Below are 18108 nucleotides of genomic sequence, written 5' to 3' on the forward strand. Positions count from 1 at the left end.
CGGCCCGGCCTGGAAGCCGGAGGTCAGCGGCTGCGCGGCCGGCCCCCTCCCACGGGAGCCGCGCCAGGGCCCAGCAAGAGCCGGGCGGGATCGCTATTGTTTTTGGCGAGCACATAAATCCCCGCGCCGACCCACTGCGCACCCAGGTTTCCTCCCGGAGGCCATTCGGTTTCCTCTGAGGCCCTATATAGACGCTCCAGGCCCGGACTGTGCAGAGGTGCGCGCCCACGCTGGCCTCCCGGACCAGCCTGAGCTCGGAGCGCCTCTCGCCCTCAGGTCTCTGCAGCCAGAGGCGTCTGGGGAGGTGAGGGGGGAAATCTGTCCCCGGGAGCCGAGGGGCTGCGGCTAGCTGGCGGGAGGAGGAGGAGGAGGATCCGCTTCTCCGGGGTTTCCCTGACGCCAGCAGCAGCGCCCGGTGCGCGCGCCCCGCACCAGTGAGCGGCTCCGGGGAGAAGGGGGAGGGGAGCGGGCCCGTCTCGGCCCGCGAGGCGGCAGCCGGGATTGGAGCGGGGGCGGGCCGCGCGCGGAGCCCAGGAGGTGCGGGCGAGGGAGGCGCGCGCGTGCGCGTGCGCGCGCCCGGGACTCCCGCCCCCCGCCCCCGCCGTTCTCGGTCTCCGCCCCCCTCGCGCTGGTGTGTGGAGCCGGAGTCGGCGGCGGGTGGCGGCGCCTGGAACCTGGAGACCGACCCACCCCCCCGCCCCGGAATGTACTGACTCCCCCTCTCCGCTCTCCTCCCCTCCCCGCCCCGCTGCAGGAGGGAGGCGCCCCTGAGTCTCCCCTTCCGCGAGAGGGGCCGCGCGGGCCGGGCCGGGCCGGGCCGGGCTGGAGCAGCGGCGGCCGCGGGAGCCGAGCCTGCAGCGAGGGACCGGCTGAGACGCGCGGGAGGGAAGAAGGCAAGGGCTCCGCGGCGCTGTCGCCGCCGCCGCCGCCGCTCACTCTCGGGGAAGAGATGGCGGCGGAGCGGGGAGCCCGGCGACTCCTCAGCACCTCCTCCTTCTGGCTCTACTGCCTGCTGCTGCTCGGGCGCCGGACGCCGGGCGCCGCGGCCGCCAGGAGCGGCTCCGCGCCGCAGTCCCCAGGTAAGCGGCGGGCGCGGGCCCGGGGGTGCGCTGGGGCGCGGCACCGGCTCAGGCGGCGGCGGCTGCGGTGTTTTTGTTTAGGATCCAGGAGGAAACGTGCAGGAACTTCTCTGCCTCGGCTCTGGTTGCCGTAGAGAAAGGGGATCGTGCGTGGTGGGGAGGGGAAGGGCGAAAGGGGGCGCCGCCGGTGGAGGGGCGGCTGCCGGGGGGCAGGTCGGGGGCGCCGAGGTCTAGTTCCGAGCTTTGTACCTGGAGGCAGGTTCACCCCTCGCCTCTCTCCCCTCCCCCAGGTTCATCCCACTTGTAAGAGTGGGACATTCTTGTGCTCACACTAGCACCAGTAGAGGCCACTACACACCTCATTAAATAAACAATCGGATGGCCAATTCATTAATTTTCAGGAAAGGAAAGGGGAGGGGGCTTGAACTCCTGGTTCCCTAGCCAGGGATTTCCCAGCTTCCGAAGTCTCGGGGAAGCGCTGGCTGGTCTCGAGGGACTCCTCGCGCGGGGATTGGAGCCCGAAGTCTGCGGAAGAGCGGGGGTGTCAGAGGGGCACAATTGCCCGCTCACAACCCCTGGTGTTGATTTAACGATGAGGACGCCTTGGAGAGCGGCACGGAGTGATCGTATCTGTTAGTGTTTCCGTTATGGAATGCCTCCTCTTTCCTGGGGATTACAACTATATTTACAGCCTGTTAACCACTCTTAACCAAGGGAATTGTCTGAGCATCGGATTTTAAGTACTTGTACGATGTTTTGAGATGGCATTGTATAAACATATTGAACCTCAAAAGCCATTTTCAGTTCTGTTTTGGAATATTATAGATTACTGAAACCACCTGCATTCCTATTTACTTAAGGGGACCAACGAACAAAAATGCCAAGCCTTCCAGGAAGGACCTCACGGTATTGTTGAGCAGGATACACTCAGCAGTTGAAAGTCAAATTAGCGTGTAATCTGTTAAAATTGTTTGACCAAGGTGGGGTACCGTAAAACTTGACAAAACTTTCACTCGTGTGAGATATATTTTTACATTTGAAAGCAATCTTACCGCTGAACCAGTACTTGTTTTTCCCTGATTTATATGAAATAATATTTAAAATCACACTGCAAAGTAACTTAACTGATAAACTTTTCATTTCCTTGCTGTGTATGTAGCTCATGGCTTTTGCCAATGGTAAAGAACAGCTTTAAACCTAAAGTACCAGTGGGTATTTTCTAAACAGCTACGTAAACAATAGTGTTTTAATGTCAAATTAAACGTCGCTTATGTCATGATGTACATTTATGCATTCAGTCCATATGTGGTTTAGAACACATTTTGGTGCTGAAATGTTTAGAAAACAAGTTCCTGTTACTCATGATCTATTTTATGTGGAAGTTCATATGTAGTTCATCAAATTTCAAGTTAATAGATGGAGTTTTTGTTTGAAGCTTTGTCGATAATTTTGTAAGTAACTAAAATGCTAGTAATCTTATTACTTAGGATAATAAAAATAATGTAAGCAGTCTCAGGAAGTGGTCTTAACATCTGTTTCAACATTAACTCAATTGACAGGTTTTATTTTGCACAGATGAGGTGCAAGGCATGTGCTCTCTGCCTTCATGGAGTTTACAGTCTGGTATGTGGGTAGGAAAGATAGCCATCCAGCTACTAATTATATAATTAAGGAATTGTGATAAGCACTACAAAGGAGAATAGGTTTGAGAAAGTAGGTACTGGAGTGACATAACCTAGTCTGGGTGTTAGGGTGCCTCACAAGAACTGAGATCTGAGGAGTGAGTAGGAGTGGAGGTGGGGAGGCTCACAGGTAATTAGTGGTGTAGTTGGGTCTAGAACATAGATCTTCTGGTTCTCGGTCTAGAGTGTTTCCTGTAAACCGCTCTGCTTCATTACAAAAGTGAAAGGAATAACTGCAATAAGGAGGGATTGGTCAGTTCTGCCATAAAACTGCGGAAGAGATCAAGAGACTGGAGAACTGAGTAAGCAGCAACTGGAACGAGCTGTCCACAGATCAGATGTCCTTTGTCAGTAGTTTTATTTTTTTTTTTTATTTTTGTAGAGTGATAGACTCAGAAATCTTTTTGTAGGGGATTATAGTGAATAGATGGTAGGAGAGTAGATATGTTCAGTAGTAAAAGGTGGAGACAAATAGAGATGTGGGACAATAGGATAAATGGAAGGTGTTGTTCTGTCTGAGGTTAGACATAGACATACGGAGGTGGAGGAAAAAGTAAAAAGTAAAGGACGGGTGATAGAAAATGTTCAGCAAGGGAGGAGAGTTGGAATTGAGTAGGAACATAATCTTGTATTGTGAAGAAGGGCAGATTACTGAAAAGATACATAGGGACCTTGGGGAGATGACATGACAGCAGCCTGTGCAATGCAGGTCTTCTCTATTTAGAGTGAACATTCTTCACCGAGGACTCTATAGCTTCTGCCTGAACCATTTATTTCATGATGTGATTCATTGCCTTACAGGGTAGTCCATTTCTGTGTTGAATAACATCTGTTAGAAAATTTTGCTTTATACAATACATTTCACTGTAGTTTTCACCCTCCCCACCCTTCTTACATTTTTTCCTCTTTGCTTACCTTTTTCAGCATTACTCTATCTTCAGGTTAATCTCTTCTCTGATTAATTCTTCATTTGTCTTTCTGACTTTTCTTTAACTCATTAAATATTAGTATCTAAAGCTTATCTCATTTCACATACTCTGTTTGCCCTCAGTTGCCACCTGTGAGCCGAGAACTCTCTTAATTCATGCTTTCTCACGTGCCACTTGCTACCTTCACTAAATAGGCATCTTAGGTTACTCAAGTTCGAAGTTAAACTCTGTGTCATCTTCCTTCGTGCTTCCTTCATCCCTGTTCTTTAAACAAGAACAAACCAGCTACTGGCCCCTGTCTCTCATGTTGGAATAATTGCATGGATTTGTCTTCTTGTGTTGCCTGCCTTGGTCATCACTGTTACCCACTTGCCCAAGCTGAGATCAAGAAGACCTCCTCTTCCCATTCCCATAGCTGATAGTTCTTTTTGCTTTTTACCTCTCAGCTATTTCTTGACTCTGAATCGGTATCTTTTCATCTTCATCCCCACGTGGGCTAACAGTAGTGACTCCATAATTAATCTCTTTGTCTGTACTGTTACCCTCCAGAAGTCTGTCCTGCTAGGATGAGCTTTCTGAAATATTTTCCTGAGCATGCCACTCTCCTACTTAAAATCTCTTACTAGTGTTCTGTAGCTTGGGTGGTAGAACTCTTTGGCATGGAGATTGTGAGGCCCTTTGTATTCTTTACCTCTGTTCTCCCAAACCCAATAAAGCCTCATCTCTTGTCACCCCTAACATGCACCTTGCGTTGCACCACTCCAGATTAACGACGCGGCTGAGATCTCCGTGCCTTTGCACATTCTGTTCTTCCTGTCACTTCTCACCTTGTCCACTTCTGAAACTCCTTATCTAGTCAATGAATTTTTCTCCACCAGCCCTCTCTTCCAAAGAGAGTTATGGTCACTGTTCTGTGTTCCCATAGCTTCCTGAGTATTTTTCATCTTGTATTACTTATTTTCTTGTCTCTTCTGCTAGTCTCAACCTCTGAAGGGTTGGCTGGGTTGTCTTACTCACTTTTGTTTCCCTAATGTAGCACTAGCATGTAGCGTAGAGAAGATAACCAGTAAATGTTTGTTGACTGAATGTTGAATTGCCTTTGTTTTTAACACCTAGGGCCATACAGCACAAATCTGATTCCTTTATATGATGGCCCTTCACATGTCTAATCACATTTCATGTGTGCACGTTTGCATGTGTGTGTGGGCCCCCCTGCCCTTCCCCCTTATCCTCTTTATGTTAACCATCCTTAATTCCTTCGGTCACTCTTCGCATTACTTAGTTTTCAGATCTTTTGTGAGCTTGGTCATCCTCCTGGATATGTCGTAGTTTTCGTGTTTTTTAGTTTTGTCATCTTTGGAAAGATCTTTGATCTTACTGAGTCATCTAAAAGAAAAGACTGATGGCATTGCTCTGCCTGTCAGAATGAGGCACAAAAGAGATCATAGAATTCTGGGATGAATGCTCAAAGAAGATAAGAAATGTGACTGATTTTCATAAACTGTATGAAAATTAATACATGATGTGGGATAATGAAAAGATATATATGAAGGCAGAGGATATGGAGTATGACTTATGGTTCTACAACTTCACATACATCTGTAAGTTGGGAGATATAGGCAGGCAAGAATAATACCTTACCTACCTAACTGGATTGTCAGAAAAATAAAATGTAAAATTGTTCATAAACTATAAAGTACCATACCTGTGTAGAATGGCTTTACTGTTTCTTTGTGAACTCTAAAAATATACTATAATTCTATTAAATTATTTGGAAGTGTAGATTTTTTTTTTCTTTTGGCTTAATCATTGCTGGTTTCTTACGAGTTTTTCTCTACCTCAATTAAAATATTGGGGCAACTTTAATAAATCTCATTATATGGAGGCTCTATTTAATAGTCTTTTTTCCAAACACTTTATTTTATAAGTGACTTCCATGTGATTGGGAACTATTTACCATATCATTGGTAAGTGTTTAGGCTTTTGGGTAAGGTTGCGTCAATAATTGGCGAACAGTTAGAGGAAATAACTGTAGGTAAGATCATATTGACCGGAGAGGTAAGTGAAGTGAGGAAAAGTTTTGTGTTTAAGATTTTGAAAAATCAACTTTGTCATGAACACAAGCTAGTGAAAGATGATTTTAAAACAGAGCCCAAATTTTGGATTCATTTAGAATGAGGAGAGTTTTTTTGATTCAAAAATTTTGTAAGTAGTGACAAAAAAAGTCATTTAGACCCACTGGTATAATTTTGGTATATTTCTTTCTAGTTACTGCCTATCTGGCATGTTATCTTTTTACATTGTAATTATGGTGTATGTATAACCTGAAATGTTTTCCCTTGACATACCATTTTTCTTTGTTGTCACATTATCTTTAAATCATTTTGTTTTAAAAACTTATTTAAAAATACATAAATATATGTTTGTTTGCAGTCAAACAATATAAAAATACATAGAATAAAACATTTTATCACTCCTACCCACAAATTCCATTTTTTAAACCCATAAGTAACCCCTTTTAATATCTTCCCTTGCATGTGCATATGTGTGTATAGTTTTATTTTTTTACAGATAAGCAGGATCATACTACCTATTGTTTTTTCGACTTGCTTTTTCACTTAGTGTGTTGGAGATTCTTCCATGCCAGTATATACAGATTTTCCTATAACTATTATTTAAAATGTGTATGTAATATTCCAGGGAGCAAATATAATAATAGTGGCTAATTAAAGTAGTATTTATAGAACACTCCCTGAGTTCCAGGCATTGTGCTATGCTCTTTCACATGTATTTAATCTTTTACACAGTCCTGTGAGGAAAATGGCAATTTCTTCACATTCCACAGATGAGGAAATTGAGTCTCAGATATTAAGTGCCTTGCCAAAGGTCTCACAGCCTGTCATGTGGAAAAGCTGGCATTGGAATCCAGATCTTTGCAACTTCAAAGCCTATGTTCTTTATTCCTCTGCTTTCTGCTGCTAATTGTGTATTCTCCTGTTATGGATATTGAAGTTATTTTTACTATTTTTCTGTGATAAAGAATGCTGTGATGAACATATTCTTTCTTACGGTCTTTCTATATTTTGGATTCTCACATATAGGATTGCTGGTGAAAAGTTAACTTGTGTGTGTATGTGGGAGTCAGGGTTCCATTTATTATAGAAAAGTAATGATATTAAGAGTTATACCATTGACTAGTACTTTTATAACTTTTTCAAGGTTTTACCACTTTTAATTGTGAACTTTGGGTACTTAAGGCCATATTTTAAAATGCAGATTCATCTGTTAACTGAAAGGTTGAGCTAATTAATAAGTAATTTCAAAGATCCCTTCTACCTTCAAGTTTCTCTTACTCTGAAGTTCATAATATGGAACAGTGGGTTTGTTTCAGCTTAATAACTTCTGTTCAGTTATTGTGTTCTAACACTGGTCATTTCTGGTTTTCCGATGCAAAAGTCACCTTTTTTCATTCCCTAAAGCCCAAGTTATTGTACGTCTTTATTTATTTATTTTTTTTTGTAGTGGGAAGTAGGATATGATTGGAAAATCTTCTGTTACTTGCAAATGATTGTATATGATTTTATTTTATATGTGTAAAAATAGCTTTAGTGCTGAGTTATATTGCTTCAGTGTTAAGTAATTGTGAGGTATTTTAAGATGCAGTATTACCGGAAATTTAGATGCTTTCTCTTAGGCTTGGGAGGGATGTAAAGTAAATTGACCAGCTTACAGAGCTGGCTTATGTAAACAGGTTTTGATTCCCTGTTTGACTCCTTTACATAAAGAAAAAGCAGAGAGGTAAGCTGGTTATATATGTTTTATTTTACTGAATGAAGTCAGTTCTTGAATTCTGAAGAGTTAGTAGATTGGTGGTCTACAGTTCAGATTGTGTGTCTCTGCTTTTCCTTTTTTAAAGAATCCTTAGAAATAACCTTCTTTAAAATTATTTCATAGCAAGAATCCTTACATTTAACTTTTTATTAAGTCAGTTCTATAGGCAAAGCTAAGAGTTGCAGTAATTTTGGCTGGTTGCAAATATCTCTCTTTGAGGGCTAATTATGCACAAAACTGCACTGTGGAAATAAAGATGAATTGGACGTGCTTTCTGTCCTCAGGAAGCATTTGGTCTAATGGTGGAGGTGAGGTAGATATTACATAACTTGATTTGGTGAGAGAAAGTGCCATTTCTGCTGTAGGTAGAAAAATACATTCTGGAATCATTGTGTTACTGTTGATCAAGGAATAGTGCTGCTTTCCCTCATAATTTTGATTCAGTATCTTTAGAGTAGTCCTAACTTAGTTTTATAAAGCCAGTAGACTAGAATTCTCAAGAAGGAGTTACATATAATTTCCTCTAAGTGATTACTGCAGTGTTTGAATGTATGAGAATGCTCATAATTGAGCCATCTGGGGGTGCAGCTACTCCCATGTTTTTTGGAAATCTGGAGATTGATCATACTGATTTTCAGAATTGATTATTGGTCAGCAATAGTAAAACTTACTGAGGAGTCCTGAGCAGAGTGAATTTTTGTAGTGATACTATGTGGAAATTGAAAACAGAATGTTTCTGTTTTTCTGCTTTAGTGGTTAAAAAAATAAAATCACCAAAATGTGTCTTTAAGAGGTCTAGTTAAGATAATAGCATTATTATTTACAAATTTAGGAATAGAATAATAACAAATTATGTTTCATTTATAGTTTTTTAATTCACAGCATAACTTTAAATATAACAAGTAAAATTTGAAGATCTTTTTGGTTAATTGTTGAAAGCTTTTGAAGTTGGAGGTGGGATTACTAGTTTTTTGTTTTGTTTTATTTTGTTTTGGGACTGAGTCTCACTCTGTTGCCCAGGCTGGAGTGTAATGGTGTGATCTTGGCTCACTACAACCTCTGCCTTCCAGGTTCAAGCCATTCTCCTGCCTCAGCCTCCCAAGTAGCTGGGACTGCAGGCATTCACCACCACACCCTGCTCATTTTTTTTTTTGTATTTTTAGTAGAAACAGGGTTTCACCATATTGGCCAGGCTGGTCTCAAACTCCTGACCTCAAATGATCTGCCTGCCTCGGCCTCCCAAAGTGTTGGGATTACAGGCGTGAGCTACTGCCGTACCCGGGCAACTAGTTGTTTTAAATTTATATAGTGTTGTATATTCAAGGGATTGTGTGCAGAAATTCTTGTGGTGATAACCGTTTTATTTATTTATTTATTTTGAGATGGGCTCTCACTCTGTCACCCAGGCTGGAGTGCAGTGGCGTGATCACAGCTTACTGCAGCCTCAACCTTCCAGGCTCAGGTGATCCCCAACCTCAGCCTCCCAAGTAGCTGGGACTACAGTCGTGCCTCACCATGCCCAGCTAATTTTTTTGGGTATTTTCGTAGAGACAGGGTTTCACCATATTGCCCAGGCTGGTCTCAAACTCCTGGACTCAAGCAATCCACCCGCCTCAGCCTCCCGAAGTGCTGGGATTACAAATGTGACACTGCACTGGCTTAACCTGTTTATTAGTTGTATCTCACCTACATAGAACTCAACCATTATGCCACCTACCTCTGGAATATAACTGAAGACTAGGGAATAAGAGAAATAATTTTCAAAGAAAATACGTATCTCAGAGTCCCAAAGGACTTTGTTCAGAGCCTATCTTTAATTCATAGGCAATTCTAACAAACAGTGTAATCTAATTTCTAAGCCTCATAGCTGATCAGAAGTAGGTAGAAGGACTATCTTGGGAAATGCCCCGTGCAGAGGAAGGTTGTGACAGTTTCAAGGAAAGATACTTAAAATAAGTGTAAGAATACAGAGATCTTCCCATAAACAGAAGTTACTGTCTCAGCCAAGTTGAGGAAAGTTTCTTTCCCTTTCCATTACTACTAATGGATATTGCCTGCCCCTGGCCTTTCCTTTTATTCCCTCCTACTGTAGATATAGTTGCTGTTTGGGAGATAGATCTTCCCTCAGAAATCTCTTGAGTCTTAATCTCCTCTCAAATTAGTAAGGGTTCAGTTTGATGCCTGAGGTAGGAAGAAAGGAAATGTGACCAGGAGGGGAGGTGAGGTGGCAGGGTATGGTTCCTACCCCTCTGGCCATGACGTTTATCTTTATTAACAGCGTTACTAAACCTGATTGTTGAAACATGTATGTGGATTTTTAATTTGGGGGTACAGTTAATTGTTGAATTTTTATTGCTAAAAATGTAACATTTCATACTATGTAAAATAAAATGTGAAATCATACACTTCAATCCTTGTTCCCAGAGAAATCACTTTTAATAACTCTGGTCTATTTTATATATACAATTATATACTTAAAATATCTAGTACATATATAACAAAAAAAGTTGGATTTTGCTGTGCATACTGATTTTTAACTTGTTTTAGGACATCTTTCCATGTGAGTGTGTATAAATTTATCAGAGTTGTTTTGATAGCCATATGAAATTGTATTTTCTGATATATCATAATTTCTTTAACCAATTTCTTTTTGATGCTCCCAAGTTTTTGATTGCAAACAAATGATGCAGTGAACCCATGTTTATAAATGTCCCTATTTGTGCACATGTGCAGGTAAACCATAAAATAAGTTTGTGGATGTGGAATTGTAGGGCAAGAGGGCATGTGCATTCACATTATTTCCAGATTGTTTACTAAACAGCTGATTTACACTCCTTTGAGCAGCAAACGAGAGTGTCTGTTTCCACACATCCTTGCCAACATATTGGTTATTTTCAGACTTCTTAGTCTTTTCGCCAATTTGATAGAAGAAAAAAAAAAACTCTGTACATTTTGTATTTTAAAATTATTAATGGAGTTGAGCATCTTTTCAGATTTTTGTTGATGGTTTATATTGTTTCTGAGAATTTCATATTCACGTGTTTTTTTCATATTTCTGTATCTTGAATCATTGGTTCATTTATAAATATAGCTAATATGTAATTAAGAATAGGAGTAATTTAAAACTTTATAATTTGTCAAAACTTCCATGGCTGCTTGTGGTTCTTAACTTAGTGATAAGCAAATGAGTAATTGGGTTAGTTATCTGACTCCTGCTAACCACTGCTCATGCTAACCTGATGTTGATTCATAAGCTTTAAAACTGTTCTGAGGAAAAAAATTAAATGTTTTATTCATTGATTTGAGTAACAAATAGGAATTGAAACATGCTGTTACCTCTTTTAAGACAGAAATAACAATTTTGGTTTGGAGTGATTAAGTTCATTTAGTCAAATACTTGAATGCCAGTTTGGCCCAAGGTACTATGGTGATTTAAAGTGGAAAGTGGATTAAGAATTCGGCAGAAGAAATAAGTTTGGAAACAATGGATATTGGTTCCATGTTGGACACCTTGAGCCTGAGATGTCAGCAGAACATCCCTGTAAAAGGAAGGATTGCAGAATTAGGGCTCAGTTGAGAAGTCTAGGCTAGAAGCTAGGCTCACAGATTATCTGATAGAGATGATAGTTCAAGCCATAAGTGTAGTTCATGACACTTAGGAAGGAAAAAGAAAGCCTGGGGCAAAGACTTAGGCATACACCTGTAGTTGGGTTTCCAAAGGGAGGAAATGTTCCTCTGTTTACAGAAGAAGATACCACTATTAAAGCTAGGTAAGGATGTAGAATAAGAATTATATAAAATGATAAATTTCATTTTGCCTATGGAGGCTTATTGAGAAACACCTGTGTGAATAAATGAGCTAGTGCTAAAGTAATGCCACTTATTTCCCTTACCCCTGCAGGCATGTCATGGCCCCAGATTAGAACAGTAGGCAGGGAGAACGAAGGCATACAGAGCCAATTCTGAACAATTCTTTAAGTGACATATATCATAGCCACCCACTCTACTGGGCTGAAATGAACAATGAATGACTTAATATGTGTCCCTGCTTAGAACAAAGCCTGGCTTATTCATGGAATGTAAACTGTTATTATTGTTGTTTTTATTATTGTATACTAGGTGGAGAGGCTAGCTAAAAAGACATGAAAATTAGGTAACGTGATTTTTTTGTGTTTATTTGGTGGCTATGTATAAATAGATTGTTAAATGAGTCAGCTTGTGTTGAAGAGGATAAAGATTTGTTTAGTTTGGGATATTCAGCTGAGTTTCTTAGGACTTGAGCTGATTTTGAAGCCGTAAGTAGGGTTTTTAGATGGGCAGGCGTTTTGTTTGTTAGTTTGTTTTTTGGCCAGGAGTGTAAAATACGGAGCATTATGAGGCAAAGTAAAGGCAAAAGCAACAGAAATGTTCCGTGAACTATTTCTTGTAAGGTTCATTTTTATTCTGGAGTTAATAATTTGTCATGTAGCAGAGGGGTGATGATGATGAAATCATAGCAAGATAATCTGTCATGGTAGGAAGGAAGGTGGAGATAGTGCATGTTCCAATTTTTAATGAAAATTAACTTTATCATTACGTATTTGCTTTTTAAGAGTTCATTTATTTCCTGTTAGATATTGTGGGCTTATTTTACGAATCAGTGATTTCTCTGGAGTTTGTTCAAAGCCAGAGAAGTAAGCTTCAGGATTGTGTGTATTAGGAGGTTCTAAGGAGTTAGTGTTTGCCACTTTCTGAAGAATACTTTTAAAAAAACTCTGTAAGCTTTGTGGAAAAGTGAATTTATTTCTTCTTCAGAGTAGTTACAGTTAAGTAGAGGCATTTCTGTTTCAGAGTCAGCCTTGTCAGTCATTGAAATTTTGGGGTTAGAAATGTAGACATTGTGATGCTTGGCAGTTCCACTTTGTTCACACTTAAGATTTTAGATTTGCCTCTGTATTTGCGCAGTAGCTTGACCTTGATATAAAATTCCTGTATCACGATCTTTTTCTTTCACAGCTTGCTGGGCAGTTCTCCTTCCTGCATTTAATGCTGCATGTAATGTAATTATGTACTAGGTACTAGGTACTTGATTTCAAAAAAAATCTGTAGATTTTTGTATGTGAGTATATGATTAGGGATTTAGAAATTTCACCAGAATATGACTAGGTGGGAGATTATTCATTTTTTAAAAAAGGTGGTACATTGACGTTGTATTTTAGTTTGGCATTATCTTTAAATTCAGCGAGTGAAGTGAAAATTGCATGTTGTTGTAATTCTCTTTTAGCATACCTTAAGAAAACCCCAAGTTGGAGGCTGATATTTTCTCTCTCAATAAGTTGGTCGTCGACAGTTTTTCCACTATGTTGGAAGAGATAATTTCTTTTGTTAACTACCAAATGAAGAGAAAAACTTGTATTATTGTACAGAAACTTTATTTTATTTTATTTTTTTAAACTCTGGAATTGCAGTGTGATGAGATTCTCATACTAAGACATTCTGGAGCTGAGCTCAGCTGGTGGAAGTTCATATTTGTGCTCATATGAATGGCAGGTAGAATGGCTTGTTCTATTTATATTAGTTCATATTCTCTCTCTGTCTCTCTCACTCTCATAGTTGAATTATTTTAACTTAAATGTGTGTGTGATATGACTTCTCTGTACTTTATGTACTTTTATTAAAATTAATTAATTAATTTAGAGACAGAGTCTCACTCTGTTGCCCAGGCTGGAGTGCAGTGGTGTGATCTCAGCTCACTGTAACCTCTGTCTCTTGGGCTCAAGTGATCCTCCTGCCTCAGCCTCCCAAGTAGCTGGGACTACAGATGCACACCACCATGCCCAGCTAGTTTTTTAATTTTTTTTTGGAGACAAGGTCTTACTATATTGCCCAGGCTTGTTTTGAACTCCTGGGCTCAAGTAATTCTCCTGCCTTGGCCTCCCAAAGTGCTGGGATTACAGATGTGAGCCACTGCATTTGGCCCTGTAGTCATATATTTATGTTTGTAGCATGTGGTTAGGTTTTGTTTTCTTTTGCCTGACAGTTTTTGTCTTTTTACTAAATCATGTCTATTTAATGTAACAGTTCGTATATTTGGCTTTAAACCTCCCATTTTATTATTTGTTTCTGCTTGCACTGCTTATTCTGTATTCCCCTTTCTCTCTTTTCCTGCCGTCTTTGGATTATTTTAAGTTATTCTGTATTTCCCTCTCTTTTAGCTTGCCAGTTATAATTTCTTTTACTATTCATTTAGTGTTTCCTGAATGTTTCTTTAACTTGTTTGTATGATTTCATGGACAGTGCAAGGCCTCTATAACACCTTAATTCCATTTGTCCTTCTCTTTTGTTTTTATGTTATGTTATTGTTGTGTATTTTGGTTCTCTGCATATTTAAGATCCATCAGATGTTATTTCATACTCACTATTCATTTAGATCTAATTATTTAAATTCATTAAGTTATTCATTTAGATTTACCCACATATTTCCTTTCTCAGTTGCTCTTCATTTATTTTTCTGCATCTCTGATCTTTCATCTGGGATCATTTCTTTCTGCCTGGAGAATATAATTTAGCATTTAGTTAGATTTGATGGAGATGAATTTTCTCAGCTTTTGTCTGTCTGAAAACATTTGTATTTCACCTTCATTTTTGGATTTTTGAGAAGAGGGTGCTGAATGTAGAATTCTAGGTAAACAGTGTATTCTTTCAGCACTTTAAATATGTTATTCCATTGTCCACTGAACTCTATCTTTTCTAGTAAGAAGTCAGCTGTCTTATTTTTCTTCTTTTGTAAGTAATGTGCTTACCTCCCACCTTTGGCCACTTTTAAGATTTGTTCTTTAGTTATGGTTGTCAGAAATGTCACTATGATGTGCCTAGTTACGGTTTTCTTTGTATTTATCCTGCTTATTGAGCTTGTTGTATGTGTGGGCTGATCACTTTCATCACTTTTGAAGAGTTCTTGGCTTGGCTGTTATCCCTTCAAATATTTTTTTCTGAATTAAATTCTATTGGAATTTAGTTCACTTAGACTCCCTTACATCCTTATCTCTCTGATGGGTTCAGAAAAACTATAGATTTGTAGCTTGTCTGCCCTGTTTTGGTTGTTAGGAAAACAGTAATAGTCTCTGATAAGTTTACATTCTGATTCGAGGCAGCACTCTCTATTATTGAATTCTTAATTTCATTTAGTGACTTTTTCAGTTCTGTCATTTCTTTTTTTTTTTTTTTTAAATAGTTTGCAGGTCTCTGCTGAAGTTCTCCATCTTGTATTTTTATTCCTTTAACCCACTCCATCATGTGTGTTCCCATAGGAGTTTTGCTTTTATGTCTGTTATATCACCTGATTTGGGAAGGTTTTTTTTCATGTTCTTATTTGTGATTGAATGCCAGGTGTTGTGTATGAAAAATTATCTATATTATCTGGATGATACTGCCTTCTCCCAGAAAGGATTTACCTTTGCTTCCGGTAGGTGGTTATGCTGGAGGTACTAACAGTCCCATACCACATTACGTAGGGATTGAGGTGATTTAAAATTAGGCTTTAGACTCTATAAGTTGAAATAGTTTAGATATACCTTTAGTTCTTGGATGTAGCCCTTTGAGGTTCTGATCCAGTTTAAGGGGTCTGCCCTCCCTCTTGGCAGGCCCTCACTCCAGTTTTTGTCCCCTTTGGGCTTGAGACTGTCAAAAGCTGTGCTCATCTCAGCCTCTGCAGCAGTAGCCTTTAGAATCTGCTGATAGCTCTAGGCCAAAAGGAGCCCCACATACCAGATTTGTCCCTTTGGTTTTTCTTTCTTTTTGGATTTTGGTTCCTCAATTCCTCATTGCCTTGATTGCCTTTACACAGATATTTTGTGTTTTGTCTAGTTTCTTTAGTTATTCTCAGTAGGAGAATTGGTCTAAACCATCTACTGTATCATTCCTGAAAGCTGAATTCTCTCAATGCCTCTTTCATCATTTCTGTTATTTGTGTTTTATGATAAATTTTCAAGTTTGTCTGGTTTTTTCATCATGTGCAATCTGCTGTTTGTTGTCCCAATTGTATTTCTTTGGAAAATTATTGAGTAGTTTTGTAGCCGAAAGCAATCTCCCTGATTTCAGATTGTTCTCTTTTCATATACACAGTATTCTTTTAAGTTTCTTTAGGATTTCTATAATTGGGATTTCTGCAGTTGGGAATTCTAATGATATTCTGAAATTTGTTTCTCTCTGTAAATTTTCCAGGGGAAATTTTTGCTCCAGTTGATAGAACAATCATTCTTTTAGCTTCTAGGTCTTTTCAAGTGTCTGTGGTGACCATGATGATATGATGATGTCTATATATATTCAATATTGCTGGTTGAAATGGATGCTTTTCAAGCTTGTGTGGGTTCCTCTTCTAATATTTCAGGTATAGATGAAAGAAGAGAAATTTTTAGATTTGCTACCATTTAACAGTTTGATTGACATTCCTAGATTATTGGTTTAACAGAATGATCTACATTCCTTTATCATTGGTCTGGTGGTTTGCAGGGAGTAGGGGCAAGATATAGCCAGGTAACTGTGAGACAGGGAGGTTTACTGCTAACGCATTGTTTGCAATGCTGAAATTCAAAAACGGAACATTCAGGGCTGGTAATCAATTGTGGAGCTAGCTGTGGCAGCCTCCTCTATTCGTTTTTGTCCCCTTGCCCCTGCTTTTTTTGAGACAGAGTCTCACTACACCCAGGCTGGAGTGCATTGGTGCGTTCTTGGCTCACTGCAACCTCTGACTCTTGGGTTCAAGTGATTCTCGTGCCATAGCCTCCCAAATAGCTGGAATTACAGGTGTGTACCACCACACCTGACTAATTTTTGTATTTTTAGTAGAGATGGGGTTTTGCCGCATTGGCCAGCTTGGTCTCGAACTCCTGACCTCAAATGATCCACCTGCCTTGGCCTCGCAAAGTACTGGTATTACAGGTGTGAGCCACTGCACCTGGTCTGTTTCTGTCCCTTATCTCTAATCCTCAACATGAGTGCTGAACCAGATGCTTTGCTAGCCTTTTTTCTTGGAGCTATCATGGGTCCATCCACATAATGCTTGTCACTATTCTGTGATTTCCAGTGGAGGTACAGATTTTCCCCCCGGTGTTTTTATTTATTAATTTAAAAAAAATTTGTTTAGTTATTTTAGTGGATATTAAGCTGAGGTGTTGGTGGGCATTGGTTAAATGCATGAGCTTAGTTTTGCCATCTTGAACTGAGAATCTACCCTGGGTATTTTTTTTTGTTTTCATTTGGTTTAGTTTGATGTCTGATCCAATTAAAAAGAATAGTTGTTGTTTTTTTTTTTTTTTTTTAACTTTTATGTACATTTAGATTAAAATTCTGCAATCACTGAAGGACTGTGCTAGGCTAGTTAACTCCCGACCGATGGAAACCCTTTGATAGAGTGGGGCTTTTTGATTTTTTGTTTGTTTTTGAGACAGGGTCTCACTCTCACCTAGGCTGGAGTACAGTGGGGTAATCACAGCTTACTGCAGCCTCGACCTCTTGGGTTCAAGTGATCCTCCCCCCTCAGCCTCCCAAGTAGCTGGGACTACAGTCATGTGTCACCATGGGCTAATTTTTATATTTTTTTTGTAGAGACAGGATTTTGCTATGTTGCCCAGCTGGTCTTAAACTCCTGGGCTTAAGCGATCCTCCCATCTTGGCCTCCCAAAGTGCTGGGATTATAGGCTTGAGCCGCTGAGCACAGCCGAGTAGGGGCATTTTTTATTCCACAGACATTTTCATGATTGCCAACTGTGTTTTGAGGCAGTACCAGATTTTGGGAGTACAGATGTCGGCAAGTTCTTTGATCTTACATACCTATTATTGAGGCAGAGATACCTTTCTCTGAGGCCAAGAGACATTTTTTTTTTTTTTTAAAGAGAGAGAACCGGTGTCTGTTCAGAATTTTTGTTTTTTAACCCATTAGTTAGATCGTTGAATATAAATGAATATATAAACCTTGATAATAGTCTTTATGTCTATAGAAAATATTCTAGTTAAAATCTTATCTGTCATTTCAGTTGAATTACTCATTTTTTTATAGTAAATTTCAGTTTATTCTGTGACTAGGTGATTATATCAATTAAGGGTTTATGTTTTATATATATACACACACACACGTATATATACACACACACACATATATAAATTGCCCATGTTACACATATTTGGAAAGTAGGATAGTATGGATTTTATGGCCTTTTTATTTTTTAATTTATTAAATAAGGGATTCAGAGTTTAGTGAGTTAGGTAGGACATAAGACAGAAAAGTAGAGGCATTATATATTCAATTTTACTTAAAGGAAGAAGAGTTAGCAGTCTGCTTCCACCTTAAATCTAGAGTTTGCTAGTCAGGAAACAATGCTTTGGAAGTGGTTTGACAGATTGAGTGTGGTATAAGGAATTGGGAAAAAGCAGGCAACTGGGGCCAAAGAGTAGATTGTAAAGGAAAATGGCTAGCTTCAATATGTAGTCATGGGGAAAACAAGGTTATATCTGTTAGAGGCATAAAATACTCTGTACAGAGAGTTGGTTGTCTTCATTTTATATCCAACAAGAATAGTACAATTTAGGGAAAGTTATTAAATTGAACCT

The 18108-nt window shown here is 39.7% G+C and overlaps 1 protein-coding gene across 9 annotated transcripts in view; it reads left to right on the forward strand.

Moving 5' to 3' along the window:
* Positions 1-733: 733 nt before the first annotated feature.
* The window catches only part of NEO1 (neogenin 1), a 259185-nt gene continuing 241810 nt past the window's right edge, over positions 734-18108 (forward strand). For 5 of the 9 annotated variants that reach the window (XM_050797717.1, XM_050797725.1, XM_050797718.1 and 2 more), the window contains exon 1: positions 766-1079. In XM_050797717.1, the coding sequence (XP_050653674.1) occupies positions 950-1079 (130 nt within the window). In that variant the 5' untranslated portion in view covers positions 766-949. Of the gene's footprint in view, positions 1080-18108 lie in introns of all 9 variants that reach the window. The other 4 variants (XM_050797726.1, XM_050797723.1, XM_050797720.1 and 1 more) reach the window with 3 other exon arrangements.

Source organism: Macaca thibetana, chromosome 7, assembly GCF_024542745.1.
Source record: "Macaca thibetana thibetana isolate TM-01 chromosome 7, ASM2454274v1, whole genome shotgun sequence".
Taxonomy (NCBI): domain Eukaryota; kingdom Metazoa; phylum Chordata; class Mammalia; order Primates; family Cercopithecidae; genus Macaca; species Macaca thibetana.